This window comes from Taudactylus pleione, unplaced genomic scaffold, assembly GCF_031769625.1.
Source record: "Taudactylus pleione unplaced genomic scaffold, aTauple2 ptg000040l, whole genome shotgun sequence".
NCBI classification, from domain to species: Eukaryota; Metazoa; Chordata; class Amphibia; order Anura; family Myobatrachidae; genus Taudactylus; species Taudactylus pleione.
This window is the reverse complement of record NW_028284442.1, coordinates 7,332,084-7,345,976: the sequence shown is the minus strand read 5'-3', so window position 1 is coordinate 7,345,976 and position 13,893 is coordinate 7,332,084. Positions and strand designations below refer to the sequence as shown.

Below are 13,893 nucleotides of genomic sequence, written 5' to 3'. Positions count from 1 at the left end.
TATGCTTATATAATGATTTACTCAGACATAATGATCCAAAGTATGGAGTATTTTGCAATAGCAGCACTGACCATCCTTGTCTGAAGAGAAATTACATCATGTGGGAATTGGCATATTTTAAAGGCTTTATTAATTTGGAAATTAAATAAATTAAACATATTTTTTTTGCATTTTTCTTTAGATATATTGTTTTCCAGCAGTATTCATTAACGGCACCAGTAAGCATTGCAGGCTCCCCCGCAAGTTCCATCTCCAGGAGACCTATGTGGGAATTCGATGAGGTGCGAGTTCAATCCCGCGAGGCAAATTCATGGCAAATTTGCATTGCAAATTACATTTGCAATTCAATTCAAACTTGCATTTCTTTTTCAGGGTAAATTTACCTGTTATTGTTTGCACCCCCTTGAACAGGTGAAAAGGTAGGGAAAATCTTTATTTTAAGGTAAAAATGTCGGGATTTGCTTCAAAACCCCAGAAATCCTAATTACTAATTAAGCATTTGGAATTTTTCAATTAGCTTAATTGGGCCAATAATTACATGTTGTTTTGGGGTGAAAAAAAATATCCTCAAATTATACCCTAAAATAAGCTTTTTAGCTAAACAATGCCCCCAAATGTAATTAAAGTATTTATTTCAAAGAAAAATAATTGTTTTTTTATAATTTTTTTAAATTTTTTTAAAGTCGCCTCAAATTACCCCAAAGCATTTGTTTTCAACTTTTTTATTGCATTTTCCATTTGATTCCTTTGTAATTAAACAAAATACTACAGGTTTTTACTTTTTTAATTTTTATTTTTTACCAATCAGCCATTTGACACCTTTTAAAAGCATACAGTACAGTAGCAGCACAGACGGTGTAATGGTTAGCGTTACTGCCTCACAGCACTGAGGTCGTTGGTTCGATACCCACTACGGCCCTAACTGTGTGGAGTTTGTATATTCTCCCTGTGCTTGCGTGGGTTTCCTCCGGGTACTCCGGTTTCCTCCCACACTCCAAAAATATACCGGTAGGTTAATTGGCTCCTAGCAAAAATTACCCCTAGTGTGTATATGTGTGTGTGTAATAGGGAATATAGAATGTAAGCTCCACTGGGGCAGGGACTGATGTGAATGGCCAAATATTCTCTGTAAAGCGCTGCGGAATATGTGTGCGCTATATAAATAACTGATAATAATAATAATACTTCCCTTATGGCCACAGTCTTCTATATGGGGTCCAGGAAGGTCTCCCCACTTTTTCATGCTGTTTTCCCTGTTCGCTTTTTGCACAAAATATTGGCACTCTCTCACTGAAAGTAGTAATTGGCATTTCTAATTGAATTATGCATATCTCGGGCTTGCACATGAAGGCGAAGTGTGCGAATTATAAGGTGAAGCGTATGAGTTTATCGCCTTTTGCAGACTCGCACCTAATTGAATTTCCACCCTAGACCTCATCTAAAATTATCTTGTTCCACACTGAGAAGTATGAGGGCCATCGATAAGGATGTTTTGAAATTGTGTTTGGTTTTGTATACAGCTTTTTTAGATAATGCTCTTGTCCCTCTTTTAATGTGATTTGGTGCAGGGCTTTTTTGTTCAATGTACTCTTTGGTTCTGTCCGAGAACACTTATAGATTAGTTGAATCAGGACTTTGTTTTGTCTGGCTCACCTTACCTGCACCAATTTAAAGTTTTCTATACTACAAATAACTCTGTCTACTAATAATGTATTGCTGTCTTTACTTCTTTTCATATGTAATTCGACATCCTACACCCTGACTAAGTAACCTTTACCTCCCGTACATGTAGACTAACAAATGTGTCTGCAGTGAGAACATTGCTTTATTTCCACGTCAACCATAAAATTTTAATTTATGGATGCATGTGGCTGAATGCTACATTTTGGTAGCTTAAAGTGTATCAAGACTTTTTTTTTATTATTATTTAAAATACTATGAATTTGTTTTAACTCTGGTTATCCTTTGCATGGTATACAGTTTCATGTCTGGGTTTTTAGTCTAGGAAAGGTCTTATTTCACTAGTATTACAATTCACACATCCATTGAGAAACTTTACATTTCTGGTGCCAGTAATGCTAAATGTCACAGTCTGATATAAAACTGAAAATTGCTGACTACATTGAAAACATTGAGAGAATACTAACTTTGAGTGGAATTTCACTTTATGTAAGAATTTCATGAGTTCTACCAATGCCATTTTATGACTTGGTTAGTTGAACATATTCATAGACTACAATACTACTTGTTCTCAGGGCCGGCTATAGTGTGGCCAAAAAGGGGTCCTATCCCATAAAGGCGCAGTCCTCCCAACCATCCCCATTTAAGTGGGACAGTTCCGATGTTCCACCCGTGGGTTGAATTGATCCGTGGGCAGTCGGGAGGTTGGGGTCACTTAGGCACCACCGCAGCTCTGCTTAGCTGACAGCGATGTCGGAGAAGCTGAAAGGATGCTGTGCACATGCGCGCATCGTCCATTCAGCGCAGGGAGATGGCTGGGGGAAGCCCAGCACTCCATCAGCAGCTGGGGTTCCATGCGTGCACGGCCCTAAAATGGCATCATCAATGGGTGTGGCCTATGGAGATTAAGCCACCCCCCCTTTTCAGATGCAAGTGGGTTCACCGCGCGAACACTAAAGGTGTGAAATGTATGATGCCTAAATTATATAAACATTGGGTATAAATGAATGGGTGGTTTAAGAGAGGTGGGGGGGTCCATGGGCAGCCTCTGTGTGAGCCCCCTCCTCTTTGTGCCAGAGTCTATAGTACATGCACAGGTCTCCAAGAATATGGCCGCTGTGCTATGTTTCTAGAGACTTCTCTATTGCACATGAGCAAATCCACCGCACCATTTTCCCTGTGATTTCTGTCTGCATCCATTATAGATACGACAATGTATAAATGTTTGAAACAAAGTCCTAGTATACACTATATTTAACTTGTAATATATCCTATGTGCATGAAATTATTGTAATAAAATTGATGTATACACATAATGAAGTATATGTGCTGGATTTATCTATTGATTTAGAAAAATAAATTGTTCAGTTTCTCTTTTCTGTTTACTTGTTAGTGGCTACAGTCCTGAACCCTATTTTTTAATCTGAAGGGACGCCTGCTAAACTTATCACCTCCCTTATCTAGCCGTTTGCTTCTGTTTAATGCGCAGACTGTTATAATTATAAATTGTTAAAGAGCAAATAGTGTATTCTGCAAAATGTTCATTTGGTGATATGGCTTTATTCTTCACGATCTCTTATTATGTAAAATATCCTGATTCTTTGTTACTCCAGAAGGAACACTGTAAATGCACGGCTGAGCATTTTATTAAAAGCGCTTACAAAATTAAATTAAGCCCCTTCTAAAAGGCAGAATGTTATAATGAGCACCTTTTTTTATTTCTAATAAGGATAAAGGCTTTGGACTTTACACTTAAAAGGGTATGCTATTACATAACAATTTTAGAACAAAACTAAAACAATTGTGACATTTTACTTTTAAGCTACAGTTAATTACCTTGTTAACTGCATATACATTTCCTATTTAAATAATTGTTGAAATTATAGGATGCCCTACACATCCTGCAATCTGGGCTTTTAATAAACATTGTCTGCTGAAAGATATGTCGAAGCTGTCATTGTGATACTGAGATTATGGTCTTTGACCAGTATAAAATTCCATACTGCTGAAAGTACCAGTGTTACTGCAGGAAAAACCAACTACATGTACAATCTTGGTGTCTTAACAATGATTCAGTTGTACATAACAAGAAATCTGTAAATACTCAGGGTTTTGTGTAACGTGTTAATGCATGGTCTTGACACTACTGTAACTTTTACTTAATTTCATTATGAATCAAAAGGGTAAGACACTGCAGTATCTTTAAGTACAATATTAGCAGAGAAGGATAAAATTTTAGAACAAAATTATAAATTTCTTAGAAACTCCTGTGAATAGCGAGTAAATCTTATATATAAAATTAATTGGTCTGTTTATTGTCTCTCCGGTTATGCATTCGGACACCCCTGCACCAAATGGTATGAAACCAGTGCAAGATGGTCAAGTTGGATCCTGGCAAGGTTTTAGAAGGGGAGGCGGGGTTATGGTCCTGGTAGGACTTCCCATTGGTGTATGCTAGGTGGAACTATGACCCAGGGAACCTGTTCTAAGCCTTCCACTGGATGGATTTGGATGGAAACTTTACAGAAAGGTGGCAATTGGTCCGGGAGTGGTTGGGGTCCTGGTCAGACCTCACAGCGGTGTGTGGTGGGCAGAACTTTGACCCAGGGAGTCTATTCTGGAGAACATCACATAATTTGGACGAAAACTTCACAAAGTGGTAACATTGGGTCCCAGAAGACATACTACTGGGTTGAGGTCACGGTTGGACCTCATGTTGGTGTATGCTGGGAAGAACTTTGTCCTGAGGAGCCTGTTCTGGGGCTTCCACTGGATAGATTTGGATGAAAACTTCAGAGGGGTGGCAATTGCTCTGGGATGGGTTCCCGGTTGAACTCATGGCGGAGTGCGCCGGGCAGAACTTTGACCCAGGGAGCCTGTTCTGGGCCTTCCACTGGATGGATTTGGATGACATCACATAATAAAATTTAATAACTTGAAGATTTAAACCCGGGCAACGCCAAGTACTTCTGCTAGTTATGTATAAATCATAATTTTCTTTTTCGGAAAGCATGTAGTTTAACTCAAATCACTATATTTGTAGGAGACAAAAAATATATCCATAGTATCTTTAAATTAAGGTTTCCTAAAATGTCACTTTTCCAGCTTGTAATATATATGAAGTGCTTGTAGTAAAGGGATCATGAAGACACTCCATGTAAAAGATGGAAAACAATTGTTGGAAAATATTCTGTTTTGCATAATTGTTGATCTGATGAAGGCTACAGTATTTACACAATAATTCCACAAGCATCGGTTCAGTACTGCAAATTTAATACAGGATGTAAAATGGCATGTAAAATACTGCATAGTATATGGTTAATGTTGGATAATATACATTATCTGTACACTAAATCAAAATTAAAATGGTCTTTAGTTAAAATGTACAGCATTTCCATGATGTTTGGTATGTGGTCTACTTAACCATATACTACCAACAAGATAGTATTGTATTCCCATCTTGGTTTAGCTTCAACTGGCAAACACTTGATGGAAATACAAAGCCATTTTGGCACTATAGATATAACTGCACACAAACAACACATTATTGACTTACTGTATTACATATATGTCCTTGCGTCTAAAGAAAAATGAAGAATATCTGGAAGTAAAGATTCATTAACAATTACAAATATGGATTGCTATTATGACCTGTAATTAAAACATATGCATGTATCTATCTATCTATCTATCTATCTATCTATCTATCTATCTACAAGGTGCTGCTAATAAATAACGAGACTGATGCTATAAGTTATGTTTAATTATATTAAGTACATTTTAACTCCGCTCTCATATGTACTTCCCTTCTGCATCCACACACTGCTGCATTCTTATTTTCCATTGGTCAAAGCCGCGCTGTAGCTCTTTATCTGTCAGATGTCTCAACAGCTCCATCATTTTCTTCTTTACCTCAGTAACTGATGCAAAACGAATTCCCTTGAGTACAGATTTTACTTTAGGGAAAAGAAAGAAGTCATACGGTGCTAGGTCTGGTGAGTATGGAGGGTGTTCTAGCACTGCAAAATGTTTCTCTGCCAAAAACTGCTTCCCAGTGACAGAGAGCTGTGTGTTGTCCTGATGGAGGATGAAACCATATTTCCACAACTCTGGCCTGTTTCTTCTGATTCTTTCTTGCAAAGTTGCTAGAACATTTTTGTAGTAATGTTGAGTCACTGTTGGGCCTTCTGGTACCCAGTCATCCAAAGTAACACTCTTGATATCAAAGAAAACAATTAATATGGCTTTGAATTTGGATTTGCTTTGAAGTGTTTTCTTCATTCTTGGTGATGATGGTGTTTTCCAGTGCATGGACTGGCGTTTTTTCTCAGGATTATACTGGAAGATCCTTGTTTCATCACTGGTAATAATTTTATGTAAAAAATTCGAATCCGCTTGAATTTTTTCAAAAATGTCTGTACAAATTTACTTTCGATTTTCTTTCTGCTTGGCAGCTAGATGCCATGGAATCATCTTAGCACAAACTTTTGTCATGTTAATGTTGATGCAAACTTGCCTAACAGTTTCTTTGTCGATGTTTACAATTTCTGCTATCATTCGGATGCTGAGTCGGTGGTCAATTCCAACAAGTTTCTAATTTTGTTCCACATTTTCATTTGTTTTTGATGTGCAAGGCCTTCCCATGCGTTCATCATTTTCGACATCCTCACGACCATCACAAAATCTGTCCCATAAGCCTCGGTTACCATATGAAAAGATCTGGTGGGAGTTTTGTTCAATTTAGCAAAAAAATTTTAGTGAACACGTTGCTTTACTTCTGAACTAAGCATTTTTATGGCGCACAGGAAAAATACAACTTCTTTAAATGCTGTGTGACCGCAAACTATCTGTGTGAGGGGTGAAACTTGCAAAACTGTTTTGGTATAGCCCAAGTACAGTCTCATTATTTAACAGCCACACCTCATATTATTTGTATATATATTAATTAAGAACAGTCAAGTCATATAAATGTGAAAGGGATAGATAGATAGATTGATAGATAGATAGATAAAGGGGGGAGGGTAACGGCAAAAATAGCCCATGTGCCTGTGAGGGGGCCTGAGTCGGTGCCTATGCAGTAGAACCTCACTTTGGACTTTCAGATAGTGAATGGCCCAAATAATACTCTAATACACATTAGCCAACCCTCACGCATTCTCAAAACAGCAGTGCAGTCCTCCTGAGCAAGTAAGTAACTTATGAGGTGTGCACACACTAAAGCATGGGCTTTCTTCAAACTTCTGCTATGGGTCCTATGATTCGTAGTTACACCCCAGCACAGGAGCTAAATTTACTTTTTGCTCTCTTCTTAATTATTTCCAAAAAATTAACTTGAAAATGGATCATTTTGATCAGCATTATGTCTATTCCATGGTTGCACTGATAAGGATATTAAAGCAAACTCTATTGCAAAATATCCTAGCAAAAAATGCAACAACGCAAACAGTTGTGTCCACAGTGGGATCTGATTCCAAGTGGGATCGATGTCTGTGAGTGTGTATGGACGCAAATTGCAGGGTTTTGCAGACAGCGCATTTGCAGATGCAAATTTACCAATTTTTTTGTATGTCCGCCCTATTCTGAGTTGGACTGAACTTTGGGAAATTGGGCATTTTGGGGGTGGGAACTGGGTGGTGACAATGTGAGTGCACAGAACCCCCCTGACTTGTACTGTAGTAGCGTAGCTAATAATTTGTGCGGTGGGTCATGCGTATGGGGAAGGGAAGTCTTTCTGATAAATCTCTTGCACCTAGAATGGGGCTGGTGCAAGTGGCGATACTAGTGAGGACGGATGCCATATAATTAGTGGGCAGCGCAGCTCTCCACTTGCAGACAAATGGACCCTAGCATTAGCCCTACAGAATCTCACATTAGCATAAGGTAGTTAATCCGGCTTCCGTGGCTGCCGGCAACTACAGCCACTTTGAATCCAACTCAGTATAAGCCACTTTGGGTCTTTCAGGTGCAAATAGTTATTCTAAGCTTTAGGTTATCTAGAGTTACTTTAATCAAATCAAGTTTGGGGAACTAGAGTGTAGCAGTACTGTCTATACAAATCTATGTGAGGTATCATGGTTGTGTACAACATTCTCTACCAAAATGTTTCTCTACACAATGAACTACTAGGATATATTATTAAAAAGTTGTGTGTAATGAAAACCATGTAAGGCAGTGGTTCCCAAACTTTCTTGAATCACAGCGTCCTAGAGTATCAGCATTATCCACGTCACCCCTAGGCCAAACATTTATTACTGAGAAATTTAGCAACAATTATTCATTAAGTAAATTGTGTTTAACTGTTACTCTTAGGCTCAGTTATGTGGTGGCGGGGGTTGTGCTCTGTTTGTCCACATATTTTATTATTGGCGGCCACCAGCACTGGTTTTTCCTATCACATTAACCATAACTATTTTTATTTGGTTCAGGACACCAACCCAAGGCTCCCTTGCAAGTACCCCGAGGCACCCCTGGGTGCCACAACACCCAGTTTGGGAACCACTGATGTAATGCGTTTTTTTTAATACTCATTCATGACCATTATTTCATTTTTTCATTTAGCCATATCCCAGTTGATTACTTACATTTCTATGTTATTTACCATTAAATGTATGATAGATGTATTGATCGGAATCGGTAGACATACCGCCGGACCTAAGTCCGGTGGATGAAATACAGACGCTGAAAGTCCGTTAGATGAAGTTCCCGACGGTACCTGGTAAATATCCTAACCCTCCACTCTCCCCCCCTAACCCTCCCTTAGGGGTGCCTAACCCTAACCTCCCCCCTAGTGCCTAACCCTAACCTCCCCCAAGGGGTGCCTAAACCTAATGCCCCCTCCCCGCTCCCTAAACCTAACCCTCCCGGGGGGTGCCTACCCCTAACTTCCCCCGGGGGTGTCTGACCCTAACCCCCCCTTCTCCTAGCCTACTAATCCTAACCCCCCTGGTGCCTAACCCTAAGTCCCCCCGGGAGTCCCTAAACCTAAACCCTCCCCCCTGAGGCTAACACGTCCTGAAGCCCGGCTTGCCAACATTCGATATGCTGGTCGTCGGAAATTCGGCATGGGACTGATGACAGGCATCGGTATTTAGACGCCTATTATTAGTACCATGCTGAGATTTCACAGTCGGGAAGCCGGCGGTCGGCGTTTTTGAATGTCTGCTTCCTGACTACATACCTGTATTGATCAGATAAACCTGTATTTTGGTTATGTCCAGGGAACAAGTGATCATGTCATGTTGGGAGTTTAATAGAAGCATATTACAATCATGTCATTTTGGAAAGGTATAGAGGATTATGGACGAGATGCAACAGAGCGAGAAATGCAGTGAAATGCCCAAAATATGGGTTTGACCACATTGCTCATATGCACCAAGCCCCAGAATGGGATGCAGTCCTGAGCTTGGTTGCATTGGTTAACACCATCTTCCTGATGGCGTTACCCATAGAACCCTATGGGCTTCTATCGGGAGCATACTAAGAGAGGGATCCAATTGCATCCCTCCCAGCACCCCCTGTGGCACTGGGTCATACACCCGGAAGTCCCTTCATCACAAAGGGCCGCTCTTACCTAGAGATCCTTTGCTGTGTTCGTCATGCATGCGTAGACCGGCGCCATGCATCACGCCGAGTATCTGTATACAGAATCCTGAATACAGATTAATCTGTCTACCAGCAGTGCCTACAGAAATGGTTTTCAGATGTTACCAGAGGCTATGCATGTATATGTTGTCTGATATAGAGAGAAATTTCAAAACACATAATCTTCATACACTTGGCTATGGTCAGAGAAATTTGCAGGATTCCCCACTGACTAAAGAACAAGTCTACTGTCTACCTGTCATGGAACAAAGAGCAGAACAAAGGTGAAGGATGTTTACGGTCATTTTCTCGCTGCTCCTGAAAGCACTAAGAATACTTTATACTTAAATAAGAATTGAATTATAGCCTTTATTTTATATTATTATTTTCCCAACTACCTAAATATCACAGTCATTCTCAAAATGTAGGCAGTGACAACTGTAATTGTAAAGGGCTAACTGGCAAAAAAAAAAAAGCTAAATAGTTTTAAGTACATAGTATTACACAGAATTACAGTACACAACTATGGTTCCTAGTCTATTGTGTGTATTGTTTAACAACATACACTCATAAGTATTTTTAGATTTGTCCATATCTATTTTTGTTTATATATTATCAATATCCCTATCTGTGTGGAGTTTGTATATTCTCCCCTGTTTGGGTGGCTTTCCTCCTGCAATTCAACATTATATTGGTAGATTAAGTGGCTTCTGACAAATAAATGAACCATATTGTATATGTGTTTGAATATGGTGATATAGATTGTAAGCTCCACTGAGGCAGGGACTGATGTGAATGAATCACTGTATAAAGTGTGTGCACTACAGTATATAAATTACTGTTAATAAATATAATCTACACTGTGATATTTTTCCTTACAGTTTTAGGATTTGTAACTTGTGCTACTTTCTAAATATAAACAAGAACATTTCATCTTGTAAAACAAGGACAGGAGATTATTTAACAGCCCACCAGGTTCTTGTTCAAATAACTGTGTTCTGTATCATTCCTCAACATTAACCCCGCTTAGTCAGATCTATTAGAAGTCAATGACTCAGAGCCCTGGAAATGACCTTTACAATAGGTGGTCATGAAGCAGGACTAATATGTTCAGAGGAACGTTCTTGAAGAGCGTTTAACATGTCACTTAATACGTTTAAAGGTTATAAGCAAGAGGTAAACATTAGCGTTGCCTCATAAATACTTTATCTTATTATTTGCAGAATGCAAAGATAATGAATAATGGAACATGTCCCATAGACAGTAATACACCATGGATTCATTAGCTATGTATAATAGATGATCATAGTCCCATACATTCGATGTTGATGTCTGTGACATGTCATGTTTTCCTCCTTTGGGAGAAGACTATCCATTCTGTTTGGTAGTATATAGGTTTTTAAACAATATGGAGAACTATATTTCTGATATCCATATAAATTTCATGAGATGAACATGAAAAGCCTGTATAATATCATAGCACATATGGTATGCGTTTATGATGCCGGCGGTCACTATGCCAACCGCCGGCATCTCCACTACAGAATCCTGGCGAGAGTTAATTAACCTACGCCAGGAGACTGGCGCCTGGCATCCCGAACGAAGGGATGCTGGGCGCCGAGCGCAGACAGCCGCGGGGGGAAGGTTAGGTTTAGGGTTTCGGGGGGGGGGGACTTAGGGTCAGGCACCCCCCCGGAGGTTAGGTTTAGGCTAGGGGGAGGGAGGATTTGGGTTAGGCACCCCCCGGGGGACTTAGGTTTAGATGGCAGGGAAAGGGGGGGTTAAGGTTAGGCACAGGGGGGAGGTAGGGTTAGGCACCCTAAAGGAGGGTTAGGGGGTAGATAATACTTACCTTTCGCACGATCAGGATTTCCTTCCACGTTGGGCCAGGCGGCCGGCGGTGTAACATATGTATTCCGCACATATAACCCATGACAACTAATAAGTAATTCAATGCCCACACATGTCGATAAGTCAGTAACTACTATGTAACGGGGAGGGGGTCATCGGCAGATGACACTAATATATTCTACTTTGTTGACTTATGCCAAGAACAGGATCTGATCTTGTACCAACACCTGTAGGATGAGCTCATCTACCACATTATCGTTATCTACCACGTAACCTTTTTTATTTCTTAAGTAAGATTTTCTGAAACTGTTATCTTGACACACCCAGGTCCAGCTACACAATGGGTTAAAGTAAAATTTAATTGCAGTTTATCAAGGATTTTAATACAAGATGGCACACAATTTTTGTTGGTTCTATAACTTTACTTTTGCAGTTAGTGCACATGTACTGTATGGGTGCCACCATACATGCATGTTATATGCTCAGTCTGTATCAAGATAGTACGTTTTTTACATATGTGTACACAATGTATAGTTTTGTTGCATTGGTGAAATTCATTCTGTAAGAGGAGTATGGCTCTATACTCTAATTGTGAGTGTTTGAAGACACAGGTCAGCCTTTGAAAGAGGATATCACTGACCTGTGTAAATAAGGGCAGGACAAACACTTCCAAACAAGTAGAGGCCATGGTGGGGTCATGGCTGGTGACCTTTTGGACTACTGTTTTGTCAAATGAGTATGCTCACCGTGTTAATCTCTCATCCTTCAGTTCCAAGTCTGCCACTGTGATCAATTGGTCTAGCTTGAATTTGGTGTCGATAATTTCGGCATCTCGTGGAGAATATGTACCACCTTCTTTCTGTTTCTGCCTGATTCTAAGCAATAAAAAAACAAAATACAATTACATTTCTATACAGGAAAAAGGTTTTCTGAAAACGTATAGACAGTAACAGAAACTTTTAAATGCATTGTATGACATATTCTGGGCAGTGATGCGTGTGTGTGTTGTGCACAACCTCATGACCTATCTACAGTATACAATTTCAAATATTACCTTTCTGCAACAATACTGTATATAAAGAAAACCTTCACGTGTGCCTTATAAAGCTTTCAATAGCTGTGACTATTTCTTCTAAATAATTTACCTCTACTACTTCTTTTATATTTATATTACAACATATGACCTGCGTCTACTTTCCAAGCACTTGCTTTTTGGTTAATTATCAGTGGATTTCAGGTACTACAACATGTGTAATACATTCTTCCCATAAATACACAAATGTACTGTGACCTTTTGTTCTATAGTCACTGTATTTTCTTAATTCATCCCTTACTTTGATCTAGTTACTTTTCACCGTGGGGGTTATTTGACTAACAAAGCCCAATCATGCAGAAACCCATAGCAACCAATCAACAATTAGACAAGAAAACATATGCAAGCAAACATGTGATTGGTTGCTTTGAGTTACAGTTCTACCATATTAGTAAATCACCCCTTTGACTCTTGGATTACATGTTTTACTACAACATCTAGGAATTTAAGTAATGTGTTAATTAAATTGCACTTTTACTGTATTGTATTCACACACAAATCATCATATTCTCTTTCATCACGCCACACATTAACACACCACTGCTTTATTCTCTGCTCCCACTTACATTGTACGCATCTGCAAGATGTTTCCTACTACTTTCATGCTTGCTTCAGTATGGCATACCTTTGTTTTCAATATTATACTGAACTTAATACTTATTTAAATTATTAATTATTAAGCGTATTTCTGATCTAGAACATGTCAGTCACCATATACAATTCTATGAATGTAAGTAATATGCAGAAACGATAGTAGAATGTAAGCTCTTACGAGCAGGGCTCTCTACCATCTTCTGCTTCTCCTTACTCTACTTTCATGTACTTCTTACTCACCACTAGGGCACCTAACACTTGGTTACTTTGCTTTGTTGCTTATGTGGGTGTTATGGTGGCTAATGTAGCAATGTATATTATTCATGTTCCTTGTCCTGTATTGTATAGTACTATAAGTCACTGGTCATCCTATTTGTTTATGTACTTTGTAAGGAGCTGCGGAACACTTGTGGCACCATAAAAACAAATGATAATAATAATAATACATTGATAGCAAAGAAAAGAGTATTTACCTTGCAAAAGCATAGATTGCTGCCACAAGAAGTATCACTGAAAGTACACACAAGGTAACGGACAGAATGATCTCTACAGCTCTCTCTGACAGTCCATCAGCTGGAGAGAAAGATTTGAAAATTAGGACTTTTGAGAAAATGAATGTTTTACAGCTAAAACACTGCACACTTCAGCATTTCATTCCTAACATGTAGAAGCTGGGAAATTAAAAACAAAACAAAACATTAAACTCATAATCCCAATTACATTTTAAGAGTTAGGAAATATATTTATGTATTAAAATTGAACAATTTTCTTTTTGAATAGAGTATTTTTTATTACAGTTTTATAGTAAAATTAAACAAACATATTTACTAATAGCCACACCAGATATGCCTAATATTTTGTTGTCCTCTATGTATTCATGTATGAAGGCAAGCAGCGCAATACCTTATACACTGAAATATTACTTTTCTGTTTACAGCTTAGCTGGGTATCTATGTATTTATTTATATTGTTGTATGTATAGTAATCATTGGTACATGTAGATACACAACTCTTGTATATCCCTTAGGTGCTATGATTCAGTACAATACTCAAATATTCACTGTGAACACTTTTTGGGCTTGAAGCAAAAAGCA

The 13,893-nt window shown here is 38.8% G+C and overlaps 1 protein-coding gene across 1 annotated transcript in view; it reads right to left on the bottom strand.

The window, feature by feature from the left end:
- PTPRQ (protein tyrosine phosphatase receptor type Q) overlaps positions 1-13,893 on the bottom strand; it is a 388,123-nt gene that overhangs the window by 22,286 nt on the left and 351,944 nt on the right. The window contains exons 52-54 of the mRNA XM_088455386.1: positions 13,273-13,372; positions 11,859-11,987; positions 5,237-5,281 (exon numbers count right to left, since the gene is read on the bottom strand). Of these exons, the coding sequence (XP_088311512.1) occupies positions 5,237-5,281; positions 11,859-11,987; positions 13,273-13,372 (274 nt within the window). The remainder of the gene's footprint in view (positions 1-5,236; positions 5,282-11,858; positions 11,988-13,272; positions 13,373-13,893) is intronic.